The following is a 20,785-nucleotide window of genomic DNA, read 5'->3' on the forward strand; positions in this document are numbered from 1 at the left end:
AGTACTAGCCCTTGAACTGAGGCTATGGGCTGGGACCCTGAAAGGGACCAAACCACTGGGCTTACCGCCTTCCCCGAGGGAGAGTCCACCTAAGACTTCTGGAAGAGAATCTGGTTACCAGATTTAAGGAGCAGAGGGGGTTCCCACCAAGGCAGATTGAGAGGTCAAAGGAGCCTTGGAAGGGAGACGCCCCCACTCCGGCCCTGGAAACCCCAGGGTCCATTTGACAAAAGTGCGTGGGGAGGAGCAGCTTTATCTGTCCAGAGACAAACTTTCCATTGCCTAGAACTCAGCTAGATCCAGGTGCACGCTGATATCGTTTCCTAAAATGAGCAATATTGTAAGTTTGTATTTTAAATAAAATTTAGTTAACTTTTTTTAAAAAATCCAGTTGTTTATGACTTTTATGGAAATGGTTTGCATAACTTTACTTGTGCTTTCCTGAGGGGGCAGAGGGCAGATGGGAAGAAGGGAGAATCTGGAACTCAGCAAATGTCAAAAAATTCTTCCGCGTGTAGCGAGGGGGGAAATAGGACACTAAATTGCTTTCCTTTAGTTTGATGGATAAAAAGAAATTTCTTTATGATTGAATCTTCAACAAATGTTCATCTTAAAGAAATTTTTTAAAAATGGAATTCACTTTTTGCCCAGTGTGTCATCGGAGGCGTGCCCTCCGAACGTCAGGAATGGGGGTGGGGGGAGGGGCGGAGGTGAGCCGAGGGGCAAGAGCAATGTTCTCCAAGCCAAAATCAGTGATCCATCGGATGAGGGGAAGGGCTCCACAGTCCATGTGCTTCAAGGGTCCCCTCCTGTCCCCCTCCTCTACCCCTGAAAACAACTGATGTGTGACGAGGTGCTGTGGTGATACAAGTCTAGACTCTGTGTGTGTGTGTGTGTGTCTGTGTGTGTGTGTGTCTGTGTGTGTATGTGTCTGTGTCTGTCTGTGTGTGTGTGTCTGTGTGTGTGTGTCTGTGTGTGTGTGAGTGTCTGTGTGTGTGAGTGTGTGTGTGTCTGTGTGTGTGTGTCTGTCTGTGTGTATGTGTCTGTGTGTGTGTCTGTGTGTGTGTGTCTGTGTGTGTATGTGTCTGTTTGTGTATGTGTCTGTGTGTGTGTCTGTGTGTGTATGTGTCTGTGTGTGTGTCTTGTGTGTGTCAGTGTGTGTCTGTGTCTGTGTGTCTGTGTGTGTGTGTCTGTGTGTGTGTGTCTGTGTGTGTCTTGTGTGTGTGTGTCTGTGTGTGTGTGTCTGGGTGTGTCTTGTGTGTGTGTGTGTCAGTGTGTGTCTGTGTCTGTGTGTGTGTCTGTGTGTGTGTCTGGGTGTGTGTCTGTGTGTGTCTTGTGTGTGTGTGTGTCTGTGTCTGTGTGTCTGTGTGTGTCTGTGTCTGTGTCTGTGTGTCTGTGTGTGTCTGTGTCTGTGTGTCTTGTGTGTGTCTGTGTGTGTGTCTGTGTGTGTATGTGTCTGTGTGTGTCTTGTGTGTGTGTGTGTCTGTGTCTGTGTGTCTGTGTGTCTGTGTCTGTGTCTGTGTGTGTCTGTGTGTGTGTTGTGTGTAAGTGTGTGTCTGTGTGTGTGTCTGTGTGTGTGTCTTGTGTGTGTCAGTGTGTGTGTGTCAGTGTGTGTGTGTCTGTGTGTGTGTGTCGTGTGTGTGTGTGTCTGTGTCTGTGTGTGTGTCTGGGTGTGTCTGGGTGTCTGTGTGTGTGTGTCTGTGTGTGTGTCTGTGTGTCTGTGTGTGTCTGTGTCTGTGTGTCTGTGTCTGTGTGTGCGCGCGCGTGTGTGTTGGGGGGAGGGGCAGAGCTTCCAGCCTTACCCGCACCTTCCCAGGGAGGCCCGGAGTGCGTTTCTCCTCACACCTGTGGAAAGCTTGCTGGCTTATTCCAGCTGTTGCATCCGCACAAGGCGGGCCCGCAGGCCCAGCAAGGGGGCTGGCCAGGTGATGGGCTAGTTTAGCACGGCCGGGCTTCCTCTCGGCCTGGAGACGTCCAAGCGCGCATTGTGCTCCCGCGCTCCGGCGGGGAAGGCAGCGTGGCGTAGCCCGGAGGCCTCGGAAGGATGGCGCTCGTTCGTGCCCACCTCCCACCCGGGCAGAACACGGAAGTCCTGCCTCGTTGTCCGACCCCCATCAGGCCTGGCGCCATCGTCAGCCGTCTCCCCCACCGCGGGCACTGCGCCGCAGCCCGCCTGCTTTCCCGGATCTAAGCGGGCCTCGGGCACCTCTCGCTTTCCCCGGCTCCCCGAGGGGGGAGGGGCTGAGCGACCCCGGGTGCCCGCGCAACCACGAAGGCCAAACACTAGAAAATGGCACCTCGTCCCCAGAAAGGGGCACAACCTGCGGGGGGGGGGGGGTCCCTGCCCGGCGGCGCAGATACTGAGCTAGCTCACACGCAGGACTGCCAGGGAATGGATGAGTTTATTCCAAATAGGAGACACGTTCACATACACACACGTACACACACACCCCCCCCAGACGGGAGGGCTGGACGAGGCGGGGATCACCGCGGGGAGCTCCTCTTCCCGTTCAGGGAGGCCGAGGCTGGTCAGCGACTAGGCTCCGGGGACTCCGCTGTGCCGCCGCGAAGAGTCCCCAGGTGCGGGGCCGCTGCAGCCCCGAAGGCCCGGAAGCGGCCGGGGGGCGGCCGCCCCACCTCCTTCCCTGTCCCCCATTGCGCGGGGCCTGCACGTCTGGAGTGGGGGTTGGGGGGAAAGGGCACATCTGGAAGGGAGAGCCTCTTGGGGGGGCGAGGGGAGAAAGGAGCACAGCTGGATGCGAATGCCTCCATCTGGGCGGGGGGTGTGGGGGTGGGGGAGGGAGAGACGAGTATCTGGGAGGGGGTGGGATGCGCATATCGGGGAGGGGGAGTCCGGGGGTGGGGCGCACATCTGGGAAAGGGTCGGGGGATCCGCTGGAGGGACGGAGGGAGGTTCCAGACCGGCGGCGCGTAGGATCCTTCGTCCGAAGCCCGGCGGGGAGGACATCGGGGGCAGAAGTCCCGGCGCGCGTCCGGCGGTTCCGAGGCCCAGGAGTCCAGCGGTGGCAGCGACGGGCGGGGCTGGGGTCCGGTTCGGCCCGGCCCGGGGCGCGCGCGGCCGCTTCGTCTATCTACCCGGGGCTCGTGGCGCGGCCGCGGCGGCTCCAGCGGCGGCGGCGGCGGCTCCGGCGCGGGATCCCGGGCGGCAGCTGCGGGGGGGCGCGGGGCCCGGACGCCTGGCCCGCTGCTGCGGGGGCGGCGAGCGCGGCGGGCGCCGCGGGGCTGCAGGAGGGCCCGGGGACCGCGGGGCGGATGCAGGCGCCCGGGGGCGCAGGGCTGGCGGCGAGGCGGGTGGGCGCCGCGGGGGCCCACACGAGCCCATAGTAGGCGGCCAGCAGGGCCGCGGCCAGAGACACGCACACGCAGTAGGCGCACACGGGAGCCAGGCGCAGCCAGCGGCCAGCGGGGGCCTCGCTCCCCACCGCCTCGAACCCCGGCTCGGGCTCCGAGGTCCCGCCGCCGCCGCCGCCGCCGCCGCTGCTCGAGCCGCCGCCGCCGCGCATCCCTGCGGGGAGCCCGAACCGCTGCTCCGCACGCTCCCGCGCCCGATGCCGATGCCGAAGCCGATGCCGCGGCCCCGCAGCCTTCGGAGCCCTCCCCCGAGCCCCGCCCCCTGCCTCAGCTGGCACGCTAGCCCCGCCCCTCCCCCGCCCCGCCGCCTTACAAACCCGGCCTTCCCCCGGAGCCCAGCGTTCTAACCCCACCCCCTACTGAAACCCGCAAGCTAGCTCGCCCCGCCCCCTGTCAAACCTGGCTGAAAACCCGGCCTTCCCCCGGAGCCCTAACCCCGCCCCCTCCCTTCGCCTCCTAACAGAGCCCGCCCTCTCGGGTGCCTTCGGGCCTGGGTCTGCCTCAGTACAGCCCCCGGTGGTCCCTGAAACCAAGCACCCCAACCTGTCCCCCAGGCTCCAGGCGCTTCCCTTCAGGCTGGCCGGGTAGAAACGGGCCGTGTGAATGAATGACTCAAAGAGAAGCCAGAGGCCCAAGCCTCCCGCTCCCTAGCGCAGAAATCGGGGCGCGGAGCCCCCCAAAGCAAGGAGGAAGGACCCAAGCTTATTTACAATCGGCTTCTTTATTAAGGTTCGAAGGGGAGGGACACAGGAAGAAGGAAGGGGATGAGTGCTCCCTCCCCGAACCTCGGGGGCAGGGGATCCAAGCATTAGGGACGTGACCGGCACCAGGAAGGGATGAATCCACCACCCCTGCTCCCTAAGGGCGCCACCCCCCTCCCCCACTCTGCCTCGACTTCCCCACCGGTGACCAGGCTGACCCCGGGGGGCTGTGGGAGGGAACAGGACGGAATGATCTGCAGGAGCACTCCCTCCCGCCCACACACTCTTGGACTAGGGCCTAATCAGCCCAGAGAAACCTTCCAGCCTCCTACTGAAGCCGGGAATGGAGCAAGGTCAGTGCGGAGGGGAGCTGGAGCTCTCCGTCGAGGTCATGCATCCTTTCTGGCCAGTCACTTCCCCGAACCGGAAGGGGGGGCACCGGGGCTAGAACTTCGCTGGGGGAGCGCAGCTCGGGAGGAGCTCTGCTCCATCTCCTCCCCCCAGTCGGATACCGGCTGGTGGCCTCTGGAGGGGGAGAAGGGGCTGGTCGGGACTTCGGGGGCCGTCTGGGCTTCGGTGGAGCTGCCCTGGGGTCCTGGGGTCTGCCCTGAGCCATCAGCATCTGCTTGCAGCTGATCTTCTTCTTCCTCCTCCTCCTCCTCTTCTTCTTCTTCTTCCTCCTCCTCCTCCTCCTCCTCCTCTTCCCCAGAGTCTCCATCCTCTTCCTCTTCTTCCTCCTCCTCCTCACCACTCACATCCTCCCACTGGTCCTCATCCTCATCAGCAGTGGACGGGGTCGCATCTGGAGCTGGGGGCTCTGGGGCTGCACTGGGGGTCTCAGTCTGGGAGGTGGAAGAGCAAAGCAGGCCTGGGTCTCCTTCCTCTGCTCCTTCCTCCTGCCCCAGCCCTGGCTCTCCCCCAGCCGGGCAGCATCTGGACACCAAGCACGCTCTCCTCCCTACCTGGGGCTCCGAGTCTGGGGTCTTCTCCTGGTCCGTGGCAGGCAATTGCTCCTTCTGTTCCTTGGGCTCCCACCGGTCATCATGGTGGCTGGAATCAGATGAGTCATGGAAAGAGGGGAGAGGGAGATGGAAACACACACCAAGGATGGGGTCTCTGTCAGCCTCCCCTTCTCTCCCCTCCCCCTGCCTGGCTGGGCACTGCCACAGCCCAAGGACTAGCCAGCTCCTAGGGGGAGAAACCCCCAACAGGGCAAAGACTCCCACCTGTAGCCCCGAGGTGGGCCTTTGGCCCGGGGCCGGCTGGTCTTCCTTCTCCTTCGGCTGCCAGACGCAGTCTTGTGCTGGGACAAAAAGTCTCCAAAGGTTGGGGGTTTGGGGGGTCGGCTACTGCCTTCATCTGTGGGAAGAAGGAGCTGGTAGAGATAGGACCCTCACCTTGCCTCCTCCCCACCCTGGAACAGGCTCCTCCCTCTTTTTGTCTCCCCCACCCATCCCTCTGACATCATCCCAGGTCTCACCATGATGAGAGGGTGTTTCTGGAACAGAGGCAGGTCCATCCTTGAACCTGTGGAAGAGGGTCCAATTCAGCAAGACAAGGTTGGGGGGAGGGGGTAAGACAAGACAGAGCAAGAGAACATGGGAGATGGTAGAAAGTGCGCCAGGAATAAGGAGGTGAAGACAGCAGGGAAGCAAGCAGGGAGAGGAGGAGGAGAGAACGAGAGGGAAAGTGAGGAGAAAAGGGATCCGAGGTGAGAAAATCAAGGGACAGGCAGGGAGGTGAGAAGAGCTAGAGACCCACCAAGATGGTGGAACAGCTCAAGTACAGCCCAGTTTGCCCCCAACCACTCCAGAAAGGTCTGGATAAAAGATATTAGACCAAGACCAGATGGGGGATGGCCAATCATTTTTCCGGCCTAGGGCAGCAGATCAAGGCAGACCAAGACAATGGTGACCAGGTGGGCCAGAAATCCAAAGCTACAGATATGCATGAGGATAAGAGGACCAAGGCTCATACACATGGGTCAGCCTAGGATCACTGAGCCAGAAGAGTGGGGTCTCAGGCCCAGTCCCCAGTTCAGTCTGAGGGTGGGAGCCCACCCCAAAGGGGAGCCTGCATTCTGCCACTGTGAACATGCAGAGGGCTGATTAGATCTGGGCCAGTCTACTGAACTCTAAGCAGGGGCAAGTTCAGAAGCAAATCTAGGTAGGAATCTGCAGAGCTGAGAAAAGTAGTAGAGCTCAAACTTTGTCCTAGAACAGACCACCGTCAGCCCACTGACAGACTGCAGGTCCTCAGGCTGAGCTGAACCCTCCCCAAATAACACAAAACTCAATACTCTGAGACAAGACCCTAAAGAATACAAAATAAGCAGAGCTAAGATGATCCCTCCAGAAATTCAGAGTGCCTAGCCCTCACAGGAGCCCAAGCCAGAAAGACTGGAAGAATAAGCAATCAAAAAAAAAAAGATATATCACCGTGAAGAGGTATGGCGATTATGAGGGTACTCAAGACACAAACCCAGAAGAAAATGTCAAACATCTACAAACAAGTCTCCAAGAAAAAAGGAAGTTGGGCACAAGCTCAACAAGAATTTCTGCAAGATAGTAATCAAGAGTGTAGAAAGGACTGAAATTATTTTATAAATTAAATGAGAACCCTAAAGAAAAGAACTGGAAAAGATATAAGAACATTGGAGCAGGGAGGGGGAGATTAGAATTATGGAAGAAACCACTGGAAAAATAACAGTTGAGCAAAAGAGGTTCAAAGCTTTATCCAAAGAACAAAATCCTTGAAAACTAAGACCAAATAAAATTTTAATACTTCATGAAACAATAAGATATATTTAAAAAGTTAAAAGACTGAAGGGGGAAAAAAAAGAATATTTAAGGTAAGGTATTTCATATGAGAAACAATTAAAAAACAATTTAAGAAGAAAATTAAAAATCAATGAAATTGAGACAGAAAAGATTAATAATTTTTAAATCAATGGGTTATGATAAACAGGAAAACAAAGTACTCAGGTAATAATTCTACATTTGATTAAAAAAAAAAATAACTGCTGGAAAAACCAAAAAGCAGTCTGGTAGAAATTAGGCTTAGATCAGGACAATATACCATATTCTACACTCCATTCTAAATGGATACATGACCATAATATTAAAAGATCATAATATAAAAAACATTTAGAAGAGAAATAACATCTCTCCCACAGATATGTATAAGAAATGTATAACTAAAGGACAGGGGCAATTACAAAAGAAACTTTGTTTTACATGAAACTGAAAAGCACAAACAATATATCTAGGACAAGAAAGGAAGTAGTAGAATGGAGAAAAAAACTTTGTACATATTTTCCCTGATAAGGGTTTGTATATATGCACACAGTTCCCCCCACAATCTTCCCAATTAACCATTTCCCAATGGATAATAGGTCAAAAGATAAGAAGAAATATTTCTCAGAAGAGTTACAAACTATTAAAAAATCACATGAAAGGATATTCCAAATAATTAAGAAAAATACAAATGAAAACATTCTTGAGGTTTTACCTCAAGCCCTGAAAATCAGTAACGACAAATAATGATAGAAATAGTCAATTTCAGAGAGGATGTGGAAAAAGAGGAATATTAATACATTGTTGGTGAAGCTGCGAATTGATACAATCATTTTGAAAAAAAATCTAGGAGACTAAAAATGTCTGTACTCTGATCCAGAGGTTCCACTGTGAAATTTCTATCCCAAAGTGGTCATTAATTTAAAAAAAAAAAAATCCCCATTCATACCAAAATATTGATAACTGTACTTTTTGAAATAGCAAAGAACTGGAAACAAAGTTGATGCCCATTGATGAGGGAATGGCTTGGAAAAAATAAAAACCAACAAACTGGTGGTATTTGAATATAATGGAATAGAAGTATGCTGGAAGAAATGATGAATGAGAGGAATATAAAGAAACATGTAAAGTTCTCCATGAACTGATGCAAAGAAAAGAAGAAAACAATTACACAACGATTATAAAACTGCAAATGTAAAGAACCATTTACCAAAAAATTTTCAAGAACAAGCATGGCCCTAGAGTAGAGAAAGAAGATTCCTTCCCCATTCCACCCTTTTTCAGAAGTGAGGAAGTCCACAAGTGTCTTGGAAACATCTTCAGACTTTCCCAAGTACCAATCAGTAAGACTGATTGCTTTTCTCCACTTTATCTTTATTTTTTTTTTTGTTCTTCTTTGTCTACTATTTATTATGTGAAAGAAGAGGAGGGACACTAGGGAACACCAGATTGTTGTATTAAAAAAGAAAAAATGTGTCAATAAAAAATTACTTTAAAAAAATCAGCAGACTGAGGAGGAAAAAGAGGAGGGAGATGGAGCCCAAATGGCAAAGCAGCAGAAAGGAAAACCATGAACTCCTTCCTGTCCTAATACCTTTAAACAGGTCTAGAAGACATAGTGGGACAAATCCTGTCCAGAAATCCAAAGGGAAAAAAATCACAGAAAGTTATTTTTCCAGTTCCGGTAGGCATGGAGAAACCAAGAGATCAGCAGCCCCGGGGCATGGAAACTGGCCAGGCAAGATGCTGCAGAGGTTGTGCACCGAGGCAAGAAGAGATCCCAGATATAATTCAGAGGAGTCCAAACTTGGAGTAGATGCCACCGGGGAAGCCATCTCAGCTTACGGTCACAGATCCAGGGCAGACTGCAGGGAGGAACTGTGACCATGGGTAGCATTCCAAGGTAAGGAGCAGCTGCAGGGCCTGGACTGATACCGAACAAGCAGGAGCTATGTGCTCAGATCCCGGGAAAGAAGGAGGACCTCAGTTCCAGTCACCAGCCCACTTGGAGCCAGCTGAGGAATCCCACACCAAAGGGAAGGAAGCTGACAGTTCTGTCACTCAGAACCAGCAAGATGAGTACAGAAAGCTCACAGACCTGTAACTCAGATCCAGATCCGGGAACATACAGAACTGAGACCAGGAGACACTTTGCAGGCTTTGAAAGCTTAACAGGTTCTAGGCTTGAACCATCTCTCCGAACCTGGGATAACACAACACTCAATACCCCTAAGAGAACAACAGCAGGACCAGCTCTGATTTTCCCTCCAGAAGTCCAGAGGGCCTAGCCCCAACATACAGTCTGAGATAAAGCAAGTGGGCTGGAAGAATGAAGCAAACAGAAAGGAATCTCATCATATTGAGCTATTATGGTGATTGGGAGGTTCAAGACATAAAACCATAAGATAGAGATTCTAAAATGTCTAAAAGGAAAGATTAAAAAAAAAAAAAAAAAAGGTTGGACACAGATTCAACTAGACAACAGTAAGCAAGAATTTAGAAAAAGATTTTAAATGTTTTTGTCAATGAAAGGACTAGAGAGGGAAATAAATCAAAGAGATAAGACAGCTATGGAAGAATGAATTGGAAATGGAATTAAGAGCTTGACACAAGGTACAAAGCTTTGCCCAGAAAACAAACTTCCCCAAAACAAGAATGGACCTAGAAGCCAACTACTCCATGAGAACACAAGAAATATTCAAGTCAAAAGGTTGAAAAAGGAAGTCTAACTTATTTCATAACAAAAATAATTGATGTGGAAAACAGACAAGGAGAGATAAAAGAATCAATGGGCTACCTGACTTGCAAAAAAATAAAAAATTAACCACCAAAATTCTAGAACTCATAAAAGAAAACTGCTAAGATCTCTTAGAATGATAAGATAAAGAGAAAATAGAATCCACCTGTTACTTCCTAAAAGACATCACATGAAGAGAGCCATCTGCACCCAGAGAGAGAACTGTGGAGACTGAATGTGAATCACAACATAGTATTTTCACTTTTTTGTTGTTATTTGCTTGTATTGTTTTTTTCTCATTTTCTTTTCCTTTTTGATCTGATTTTTCTTGTGTAGCATGACAATCGTGGAAATACATATAAAAGAATTGCATGTTTAATATATATTGGATTACTTGCCATCTAGGGAAGGGGATAGAGGAAAGAGGAGAAAATTTTGTAACGCAAGATTTTGCAAGGGTGAATGCTGAAAACTATGCATGTGTTTTAAAAATAAAAAGTTTTATTAAAAAAAAAATCACAAAATGAAACCTCTCAGAAACATCACAGCCAAAATTCAAGACCTTCTTTCTACATTTAAAAATATATTACAAGCAGTACTACAGGGTACAGATAATGTACCAAGCAAACATAAGATTTAACAGCTATCACTATAAAGAGTAGAAAGTGCATGTCTGATGAAGAGCTATAGAGAAACTTTTAAGTTAAAACACAGGAGTAAAGAAAAATTAAAAATATAAATAGGAACAATAAAGATAAACCATTTATATCCTAATTAATGTAATTCTTTTTTTTGAGGCTGGGGTTAAGTGACTTATCCAGGGTCACACAGCTAGGAAGTGTTAAATGTCTGAGACCAGATTTGAACTCTGGTCCTCCTGATTTCAAGGCTGGTGCTCTATCCACTGCGCCACCTAGCTGCCCCCTAATTAATGTAATTCTAATTAAAATGTACATTCTAGATTAGGATAATGTTCCCTCTGAACCCTATTATCATTAGAGATCACTGAAGGAGTCTAATTAGTCTGGGAGTAGTTCTGTTATAGCTGAATGATCTTAAAAGAGGACAGCAAATAGAAGGAAAAAGAAATAGGAGAAATGGGGAGAGAGAGGAGAAGAATGTTAGGAAAAAATATGTAATTAGGGTATACAAGTAGACGTCTCTACAAATGAGGAAGATGTGGGGTAAATGAGTGACACCTGAACCTCACATTCATATGATCACATAGAAGATACATACATATACACGACTAGTAATAGAAATACATTTCATTCAACAGGGAAACAGAAGAAAAAGGCAAAAAGGAAGACTAAGAGGAAGATTAGCTTAAGAAAAAGATTAATCCTAAGCAAATCAAACTCTAAGGATATACAAAAAATATTAATAGTAGCTCCAGTGGCAAAGAAATGGAAACTGAGGAAGTTTCCATCAACTTGGAAATGGCTAAGCTAAACAAGATATGATATATAAATTTGATTGAATACTATTATGCTAGAAGAAATGTTGAAGAGAACAATTTCAAAGAAACCTTGGAAGATTTGAATAAATGAATACAGACTAAAGTAAGGAAAACAACAATTTATATTGGGGCAACAACATTTAAAAGACAAAGAACTCTGAAAGACTTTGAAAGATTTCTAATTGGCATAATGGCCAATTTTGATTCCAGAAGATTCATGATGAAAAATGCTATTCACCTTCTGACAGAGAGGTAAAGCATAATTAGAATTTTTTCTTTTTGACATAGTCAATTTGGGAATTTGTTTTGCTTAACTATACATGTTTAAAACAGAAGGTTGTTCAATTTCAAAAGAAGAGAGTAGATTTTGCTAAATGAAAAAAAAAAAAATTTAATGGGAGGAGAGGGACTCCAAAATAAAAATTCACAGGAAAACTGCATTCAAAATTCGTATCTTTCCAGCGAAATAAAAATTTTACAAACAGCCAAAAAGAAAGAATTCAAATACTAAGGAAACACAAATAAGATTATATAAGACTTAGCAGACACTACTATAAAGAAATGGAAAATTTGAACTAAGATGTTATATAAGGCAAAAAGTATAGATTTACAACCAAGGGTAACTTACCCAGTAAAATGGAACAAATTCTACTGGATTTAAAAAATATACCACAAGCAGCCAGATAGAATTCACATACAAAGCAACCAGTCAGGATCACGCAAGATTTAATAGCCATCACTATAAAGAGCAGAGAGAGCATGTCTGATGAAAAAAATAAATAAATAAAATTATGTAGAAACTTTTAAGTTAAAATAGAGGAGTAAAGAGAAAAATAAAAATGTAAACAGAACAATAAAGGGCTTCAAAGTTAAAACAAACAGAGGAATTAAGATAATTATAATAGATTAAGTGAAAATAAAATGTTTGCATTCTAATATGGAAAAGTAGTCCTCTGAACCTTTTTATCAGAAGTCATGTAAGATAAAGGATCTAGGAGTGTTTGTGATATTCTGATGACTTTAAAAAAACAAAGGAAAGGGAGAAAAAAGGGAAAACACACACACACACACACACACACACAATAAAACCAAATAAATATAAACAAAACAAACCCTAATTATAAAGCATGGGGTTTTTAAAAGAAAAGAAAGGATAAGAATCTGTGACTGGGTTGTGGACCAGACAGAGTAGAAGGAAGAAGGGTCAGTTTCACTCAGCACAGAACACATCTCTCTTACCATCTTCTTCATAAAGGTAGGAGGAAGATAAAGAAAAGGAAAAGTATAAAAGAACAGAATAGAGAGAAATAAACAATGATCATAATTGTGAAGATAAATGGGATAATAAATTTACCCATAAAATGCAAAAAGAATGAAGCTGAGTTCACCAAGAAACATACTTTCTTTCTAAATATACTTTAAGTCTCACAGACTTGAAGACTAAGAGCAAATTCCATCCCATTTCAGCTGAAGTAAAAAATGCAGGGGTAGCATTTAAGATCTCAGACAAGGCAACATCAAAAATAATATTATACATTATTTATCTTATAAAATAGATAAACAGAAAAATGACATTTTGCTAAAAGATATAGAAAGTGAATATTAATACTAAAGAGATATAAACTAAATGGCATAGCATATAAATGCTTCAAGAAAAACAGAATAAACTATGTAATACTATGGGGATCCTCAATGTACCCCTTTCAGACCTACATAAATCTAGTCAAAAAATAAAAACATTAACAACTTGAGTAGAATTTTAGAAAAAGTAGAAATAATATATATGGAGATTATTAACTAGGGTCTACAGATTTCTCAGCTGTGCATGGAATCTTTATAAAAATTGACTATTTAGGGCATTTATCTCATAAGCAAATGGAAAATAACCTGTATTGTTAATTGTTATATATTGTTATGTTCAAAAAAGGGCCTCTGGAGAAACTATTAAAAATTAATTAGAGACTAAATAACTATCCTAAAGAATGAATGGATCAAGAACAGTTAGGTAACACAGAGGACCTGAGTTCACATCAGGTCTCAGACACTTACTAGCTATGTGACCCTGGGCAAATCACTTAATCCTGAATGTCTTGTGAAAGGAAAAAAAAGAATGAATGGGTCAAAGAATATATCACAAAAACAATAATTTCACTAAAGTTAATGCTAATAATGAAATTACATACCAAAATTTTGGGGATACAGCTAAAGCACTCCTTAGGGAAAGATTTATATCTCAATACTTTTATCAATAAAAGAAAGAAGAGGTCAACAAAGTGGACATACAATTAAAAAAAATTTTTTAAACTGACAAACTAAAACCACACTTAACTACCATAATGGAAATTCTGAAAAAAAGAAAGATTAACAAAACTGAAAGAAAAACCTTCCAATAAATTATTATTTTAAATAAAACTGGGAGCTATTTTTGAAGGGATAAAACTAATAAAAGATAAACCATGAAGCAATAGCAATTTGACTTTTAAAAATAAAGAAAAATTACTATTACCAGAAATGAAAACATGAATTCATGTGAATTCATGAGAAAGAAAGGAAATTAGAAACCCAGTAATATACTTAAAAAAAAAAAACAAAACCCTCACCTTCTAATGAAATGGGTGAATTTTTACAAAAATGTTAAAATGTTCAGATTACCAAAACATCTCAGAAAAAAAGAAATCAAGCAACATAAAATGAGTTCCCAATGAAAAATCTCGGCAAACCAGATGGATTCACAAATGAATTCAATCATACCTTTATACAACAATTAATTCCAATATTACAAAGGCTAATTGAAAAAATAGGAAGAGATTCTACCAAATTCCTTCTATGATAGAAAAAATGGTCTTGATACCTAAACCAGGAAGTCAAAACAGTAACTAATATCTCTAATGAATATTGATAACAAAAAAAATTTTGTTAATGTATTAGAACAAGAAGAACACAGCAACACATCACAAAGATACACTATGACCAGTTTGGATTTATACTATAAAGACAGATTTGATTCAATATGGGGAAAACTATAAATATAAGTAACCATATTATTAACAAAAACAACAAAAAACATGGTTATGTTAAAAGACTCAGCAAAGGCATCTGACTAGACACCCATTCCTGTTTAAAAATAGAAGGCAACAAAATCAAATGAATCTTTCCTTAATACAAGTAATGTCTATCTAAAACCATTATGCAATGGAGATAACAAAACTAGAGACTCTTTAAACAAGATCAGGGGTAAAGCAAAAATATCCATTATCACTATTACTATTTGATATAGAGCAAGAAATTCTAACAGTAAAATTTAAAAAGTGAAAAACTAAGGACAAAGAAGAAACAAGATTAACCCCTTTTATAGATGATATGATTTACTTAGATGAGTTGAGGCAATTAAAAAATTAATAAAAGGGGGGGGGCAGATAGGTGGTACAGTGATTAGAGCACCAGCCTTGAAGTCAGGAGGATCTGAGTTCAAATCTGGTCTCAGACACTTAACACTTCCTAGCTGTGTGACCCTGAGCAAGTCACTTAACCCCAATTGCCTCAGCAAAAATAATAATAATAATAATAATAATAATAATAATAAATTAACCACATCTGCAAAATTAGATAAATCCAAAACTAAATAAATCCACATCAAAAATCTGCATTTCTGCATGTTATTTACAAAAGATAGTAAGAGAGAAATTCCATTTATAGTAACTACAGTCAAAAATACTTTGGGAGTCTACCTATGACAAGACACATCCAGGAACTGTGGAAATACAATTATAAAACATCTTTATACAAATTAAGTCATCTTACTTAGATGACTTAGATTTAGAACTTGAGATTGGCAAAACATTAATTGCTCATAAATGAGACAAGCAAATATAGTAAAAATGACAATACTATCTAAACTGACTTATTTGTTCAGTGCTAAATTAGTTAAACTACCAAAAAATTCCTTTGTAGGGAAAGAAAATAATAAAAATAAAGTGCATCTGGAAGAACAAAAGGTAAGAATCTCAAGGGACAGAAGGAAAAAAAAGGAAGGCCTAACCATACCAGCTCTCAAAGCAAACCACAATGCAACAGTCACCAAAACAATATGATCCTGGGGTAAGAAACAAAAAAGCTCAATTAGTGGAATAAATGAGACACACAATTCACAGAAGAAAACACAGTAGGTCTGACAGATCCTAAGTATTAAGATAAGAACTCACTAATTGTCAAAAACTCCTGGGAAACCTGGAAAGCCTCCTAGCAGAAGTGAAGCACAGACCTAGCATCTCCTAGCATATACCGAGTTCCAAATGGATACATAATTTAGACATAAAAGGTGACATCACAAACAAATTAGAAGAGCAAGGAAAAAAATATCAGTTAGATACATGGTTAGAGGAAGAATTCACGATAAAACAAGGAGAGAATCACAGAAAGTAAGATGAACAATTCTGATGAAATACAATTCTGAAAGTTTTTCCACAAATAACCAATACTGCTAAAATTAAAAGAAACAGGTAGCTGGGAAAATTTTGTTGTTGTTGTTGCAAGTTTGTCTGTTAAAGCTTATAATGCTAAGATATGTATCAAATTTATAAGAATAATTCATTCTCCAAAATGACAAAAGGTCAAAGAATACAAAGCAACAATTTTCAAAAGAAATGCAAGCTATCAGTAGCTGTTATGGGCCAGAACTCTGAAACGAGGATTCTTAGGAGATGTTAAGTCAGTGGAATTGATGAGCAATGGTTCTCTAGAATAGCATGGTGATTAATAGCTCTCTAGTTCAGTATGATTGATTTAATCTTAAGACAAATAATGGTTTCCTAGTGATATAATGCTTGGTTTATACTCAGTGTAGAGCACATAAGCTGGGAGCTTAAGCTGGGGGGGAGGAAGGGGGAAAGGAGAGAGATTCAATGTCATCTTCATCGGCCTTGCCTTGGCTGGCCTGACCTCCTGCACTTCTCCACTGAAACCAAGACACCGGAAGGCCTCCAAGAAAGCTAACAGGGCCCCAGGAAAGGAGATAAGACTTTGAAAGAGATAATAAAGGATTTGGACTTTAACACCTGGCTATTCTTTCCTTAATTAATCTACTGAAAAGATAGACCTCCAGAAAATCAAACTAAGAACATTACAAAAGTCATCTGAAAAAATGCTCCAGATCACTAATAATTAAAGTGAAATTAAGATAACTTTGAGGTTCTACCTTATACCAAAGTTGATATTAAAAAAGAGAGAGAGAGAAAGTATCAAATGCTAGAGAGACTGTGGGATAACTGGTCCATTGATACATTGTTGTTGGAGCTATGAACAGGTTCAGCCGTCCTGGAAAGTAATTTGAAATGACGCCTTCAAAGGTATATTCTATGTGTCTTTTGACCCAGTAATACACCCAATCCTAGGTCTAAATCCCCGAAGAAAAAGGGACCATTATGTACAAAAATACTTACAATTGTTCTTTTCATGCTGTCAAAGAACCAGACACTGAGGGGGTGACCCTCCCTTGGGCAATGGCTGAACAAGCTTCAGTACCTGGATGCTACCGTACTGTGAGAAATGATGAAGGGGATGGCTTTGGAGAAGCCTGGGAAGACTTGTATGAAGAAGCAGCAAAGTGAGAAGCAAGAGGCCAGTCTATATCGTAACAACACTGACCGCAGGGTCAGTGCAAAGGCCAGCCCGGACCCCCAGGATGCCTCCTGCCAGACTTGGCAGAGTCACAAGTGTTTGGGGGCAGGGTTTTTGGCAATGCCCAATTCAGGAATTTGTATTAAATGACTATGCTCATAACAAGGGCTTTGTTTTTCTTTCTTTCTCTTCGGGAAGAGTTGGGAAGAAGGGGGAACAAGAAGCAAGATTTTCATTGATTAAAAAAAGCTAACTAAAAAAGCAACCAGGAGATGAGAAAAGAGCCAGAAGATGAAAATGGAAGAAAAGGTCAGGGGGCAGAAGGAGCACGGGAAGCCCCCTCAGGGGGGGCAGGGACAAGCACCCACATGCCCTCTGTCTTCTCAGCATCCCACTCCCTGCGCCACTGGCCCGTGGGCTTCCGATGCCGCTGTAATCTCTCCTGGTCGATGCGCTCACGTTCCTGCTTCCAACGCAGGTACTCCGCCCGCTCCCGGCCCGTCATGGACAGCGTCATGTCCCCACCTGGTCCTGCCCGACGACCCTGCTCTCTCCAACAAACAGCATCGCTGGAGCCATGTGTCTAAGGAGCCCAGTACCCCTCTGTCCCGGGTGCCACACTCTGCTGAGCACCCCAGGTTCAGGATCCTCCCAGATCCCCTGTCCCTTGCCAGCCTCCCCCAAACCCAGGGACTCAGCCCAGGGTTCCCTTTCCAGCTCCGGCCCTTGTCCGGCCCCTTGCCCCTGGCACCCTTGGCCCAGGGCCCCACTGTTCCCTATGGTCCTCCCAGGCCCCGCTCCCCACTCGGTTTCTAGCACCCACATAACGCTCGTGTTCCAGGCCGCTGCGAACTCGCTCAAAGTCAGAACCACCCCAGTTCCGCCCATGGCGCCGGCTCCCCTCTCGACGGTCCCGCTCAGCCTCCTGCAGAGGCCCACTGCGACGAGGATCGTCCAGGAAGTTCCGGACAGGATTCTTTTCTGGCAGCCCGTCCTGAGGTGGGTAAGCAGGGGTGAGCCGGGCCCAGCAGGCCCGGCAGGGCCGCCCACCCCCTGCAGCGCTGCCAGGCCCCACGTACCCGCTGATTTCTCTCGTACTCAGCTATCTTTTCCATCTCTTCGTTCATCTTTTCAATATTCTGGCGACGTCGCTCTTCCCACTCCTAGAAAGTCCAGAGACAGAGAAGAAAAACAGCCCAGAGGAAGGGACAAGGAGAGGAGAACGGGGGCAGACTGACAGGGAAGGGGTCATTTCTCAGGTGTCCCCAGACACCAAGCCCTGAGAACACAGCCCTGCCCTCAAGGAGCTCACGACCTGACAGGACAGACACCAGGAGCCCCAGAAGGATAGACTTTCCAGGGCAACGAGGTCTCAGAGGGGAGGCACAAAGACCAAGGGGAACTGGGAAGGCAGCTCCTAGAAGCTGGGGCCTGAGGGCAGCCGGCAAAGGCAGCAGGAGGAGACGAGGTGGGAAGGGGGCGCCCCCCCAGACAGGGCCACAGGGTCACAGGGGCCGGAACCTCCTCGGGCCCGGAACAGCGGGCAGGGACACAAGCAAGGGTGCAGACCAATGAGGGAGGGAGGCCTTCAAAGCGGGCCTGTGCAGCTACTCTCAAGGAACGGCCAGAAAAATGTGGTGGGAACCTCAGCAAAGGAAGCGGGAGAAAGGGACTGGCTGGGCCCTGTTCACTTTGTGGAGGGGCTGGGAGCCACAGGAGAAGGGGCAAGGGGACTGAGGAGGAGCGGCGGACGGGGGCCGGGCACCGAGGAGGAGCGGACGGACGGGGGCCGGGCACCGAGGAGGAGCGGACGGACGGGGGCCGGGCACCGAGGAGGAGCGGACGGACGGGGGCCGGGCACCGAGGAGGAGCAGACGGATGGGGGCCGGGCACCGAGGAGGAGCGGACGGACGGGGGCCGGGCGTGGGTGCAGAGCTCAAGAGTGGGCTGGCCGAGGGGCAGTGGGCTGCGGCCGACAGTGGCAAAGGCAAATGGGTATCCTTGGCCAGGGAGACAGACCCTGGTGGGGGGGGAGGGTGCCCCGTCCCAGCTCGCTACCTTGGACCTCCTGTCGGGGACCGGGGCGTCCCCCGCCGCCAGGCTGCTCCCTCCGGGGTAAGCTCCCCCTCCTCGGCCCCGGCCCCGCCGGCCCCGGCCTCCTCCGCTTCGGGCTGGCGGTGGCTCCACATAGATCACCACTTCTTCTTCCCAGAACCTGGACCCTCTGCCCGGCCCGGCCCTGCCTCCGCGCTGGGGGGCGTTGCGGCCCCCCTTCCCAGTGCTCCCCTGGGCCCGGGAGGGGGCGGCCGGCCGGCGGCCCGAGCCCACGCTCCTCTCCTGCAGGGGACACGTGAGGGAGTGGTCAGAGCCTGGCCCTGAGAGCTCCTGGACTTCCCCCCCGCCATTGGGGGCCCCCTCACCGTATCCACAGCAACATTCTCCTTCTCGGCGGGGCGCCCCTTCCTGGGTGCTGTCACGGCCACGCCCTCTAACTCAGCCTTCTTGCGGTCCTCCTCGATCTCCTGGAGACAGACAGGCAGACAGACAGACGGACGCTAGGCCGGGAGACCCCCCCCGGGGGACCGGGGGCAGAGGAAGGAAGGCCGGCGGCCGCCCACCTGGTAACGCCGGATCAGGGCGGCGTTCTTCTTGCGCAGGGCCTCGATCCGCTTGTCCAGCTCGGCGTCCTTCTCTTCCTTGGACTTCAGGTCCAGCGTGGTGGCCTGCGAGGAGCACGGGGCTGAGGAGGGCCCCCTCTCCCTTCTCTGCGGGCCGGGGGGATCCTGCACCCAGGGCCCCCGACCCCCGCCTGAGGGCCTCTCCGGAAAGCTGGGCACTGTGCGGGCACCGTCCGCCAGGGTCCCAGCGCTCTCCGATGGGTCCCCCAGGCCAGACCCCCCATGGGGCCTACACTAGGGGTCCCCCTTGCCCCCAGGCACATACACTGGGGCCCCTCTCAGTACCCCCCACCAGCGGCGCCTGCACTGGAGGTCTCTTTCATGTCCCCCCCATTGGGGCCTACAATCCTGGTCCCCTTCCCCACCCCCACCCCCAGCCATGTATACCGGGGTCCCCCCTCATGTCCCATCCCCCTCACACCTGTACTGGGGTCCCCCGCCCCCCGTGTGTCGCTGGGGGCCCTTCCCCAGGTCTCTCCTCCCTTATCGGGAGCCTGCACTCGGGGTCCCCGCTGTGGCTCTCTCCTCCCTCACGGGTGCTAGAATTCGGGGTTCCCCCTCAGGGCCCCCCCCGCTGACATTTGCACTCCCCCGAGGCGCGGGCACTCGGGGTCCCTCCCCAGGTCTCCCCTCCCCCACCGAGCGCCTGACCTCGGGGTCCCCCTGAGGGTCCCCTGGCTCTCCGGGACGGGCGCCCGCTCCCGGCCCCCGCTCCCCCCCACCCGCCGGCGGAGTGCTCACCATGCCTCTGACCCGGCGGTCCCGGGATCCCGGCCGCCCCAGCGGCTGCGTGGGCTCGAGGGTCTCTGCGGGAAAAGGCAGGCCGGGGTCGGCGGTGACTCAGCCCCGCAAGCCCCGGCCGTGGAGAAGCTGCGGCGTCCACCGAGGGCCCGCGTCCACGCCCCCGCGCAGACCCCGCCCCCGACAAACCACGCCCCCACGCAAGGCCCGCTTCCGTAAGCCCCGCCCCTGTGGCACGCCCCCTCCGGGCCATGCCCTGCACACCTACACCCTGGCCCACTTCTTGACCCCCTCCTACGACAGCCTCGTGCGGCCCCAGGACTCCCGCCGCTCCCCGCTCACCGGCTGGGAAAGCTCGCGGCTCTTCCGGCGGCCCTCCGGTCGCCTTCTCCCTACTGCTCCCGGATTCTCCTCGCGTCACTTCCTCTAAGAACCACGTGGATCCAGAAAGGGGAGGGGAAAAGAGAACCACTTCCGGTCTTGCCTTCTGATGGAGGGAAGTTGCCTTAAAGGGGCCGCACCCTCTTTGGGTTGCTGCTTCAACCTAAAAAGTGCGTTCAACTTTGAACCTCAGCGAGTTAGGTTACTTATAATGGGGCCTGTCACGTGGTTAAGAAAGCCCTCCCCTAGATCTTTTCCAGCTCTGGTCTTCTTTATTCTCATGTCTGCTACATCCCCTGTTCTAG

At 48.3% G+C, this 20,785-nt stretch overlaps 2 protein-coding genes across 2 annotated transcripts; both read right to left on the reverse strand.

Moving 5' to 3' along the window:
• Nucleotides 1–2,383: 2,383 nt before the first annotated feature.
• INAFM1 (InaF motif containing 1) lies at nucleotides 2,384–3,592 on the reverse strand. Its single transcript, XM_074297649.1, has one exon. It carries the CDS (start codon nucleotides 3,522–3,524, stop codon nucleotides 3,093–3,095), a length of 432 nt encoding a protein of 143 aa, XP_074153750.1. The 5' UTR covers nucleotides 3,525–3,592; the 3' UTR covers nucleotides 2,384–3,092.
• Nucleotides 3,593–4,074: 482 nt separating this feature from the next.
• On the reverse strand, nucleotides 4,075–20,554 carry CCDC9 (coiled-coil domain containing 9). The gene is made up of 12 exons (XM_074306938.1): nucleotides 20,442–20,554; nucleotides 20,100–20,164; nucleotides 19,299–19,403; nucleotides 19,101–19,202; nucleotides 18,739–19,017; nucleotides 17,760–17,843; nucleotides 17,504–17,674; nucleotides 17,049–17,224; nucleotides 5,554–5,600; nucleotides 5,300–5,432; nucleotides 5,036–5,123; nucleotides 4,075–4,915 (listed from the first exon to the last, which is right to left on the reverse strand). Exons 2-12 carry the CDS (start codon nucleotides 20,100–20,102, stop codon nucleotides 4,484–4,486), a joined length of 1,620 nt encoding a protein of 539 aa, XP_074163039.1. The 5' UTR covers nucleotides 20,103–20,164; nucleotides 20,442–20,554; the 3' UTR covers nucleotides 4,075–4,483.
• Between the last annotated feature and the right edge of the window lie 231 nt (nucleotides 20,555–20,785).

This window comes from Sminthopsis crassicaudata, chromosome 3 (genome assembly GCF_048593235.1).
Source record: "Sminthopsis crassicaudata isolate SCR6 chromosome 3, ASM4859323v1, whole genome shotgun sequence".
Taxonomy (NCBI): Eukaryota; Metazoa; Chordata; class Mammalia; order Dasyuromorphia; family Dasyuridae; genus Sminthopsis; species Sminthopsis crassicaudata.

Excerpts from the sequence above, each read along its gene's own strand:
- INAFM1 (XM_074297649.1), bottom strand. The coding sequence starts at position 3,524 with ATGCGCGGCGGCGGCGGCTCGAGCAGCGGCGGCGGCGGCGGCGGCGGC.
- CCDC9 (XM_074306938.1), bottom strand. Across the intron at positions 19,203-19,298 it reads CCCTGATCCGGCGTTACCAG|GAGATCGAGGAGGACCGCAA; the intron begins GTGGGCGGCCGC and ends GTCTGTCTCCAG. Across the intron at positions 17,675-17,759 it reads AGTACGAGAGAAATCAGCGG|GACGGGCTGCCAGAAAAGAA; the intron begins GTACGTGGGGCC and ends TACCCACCTCAG.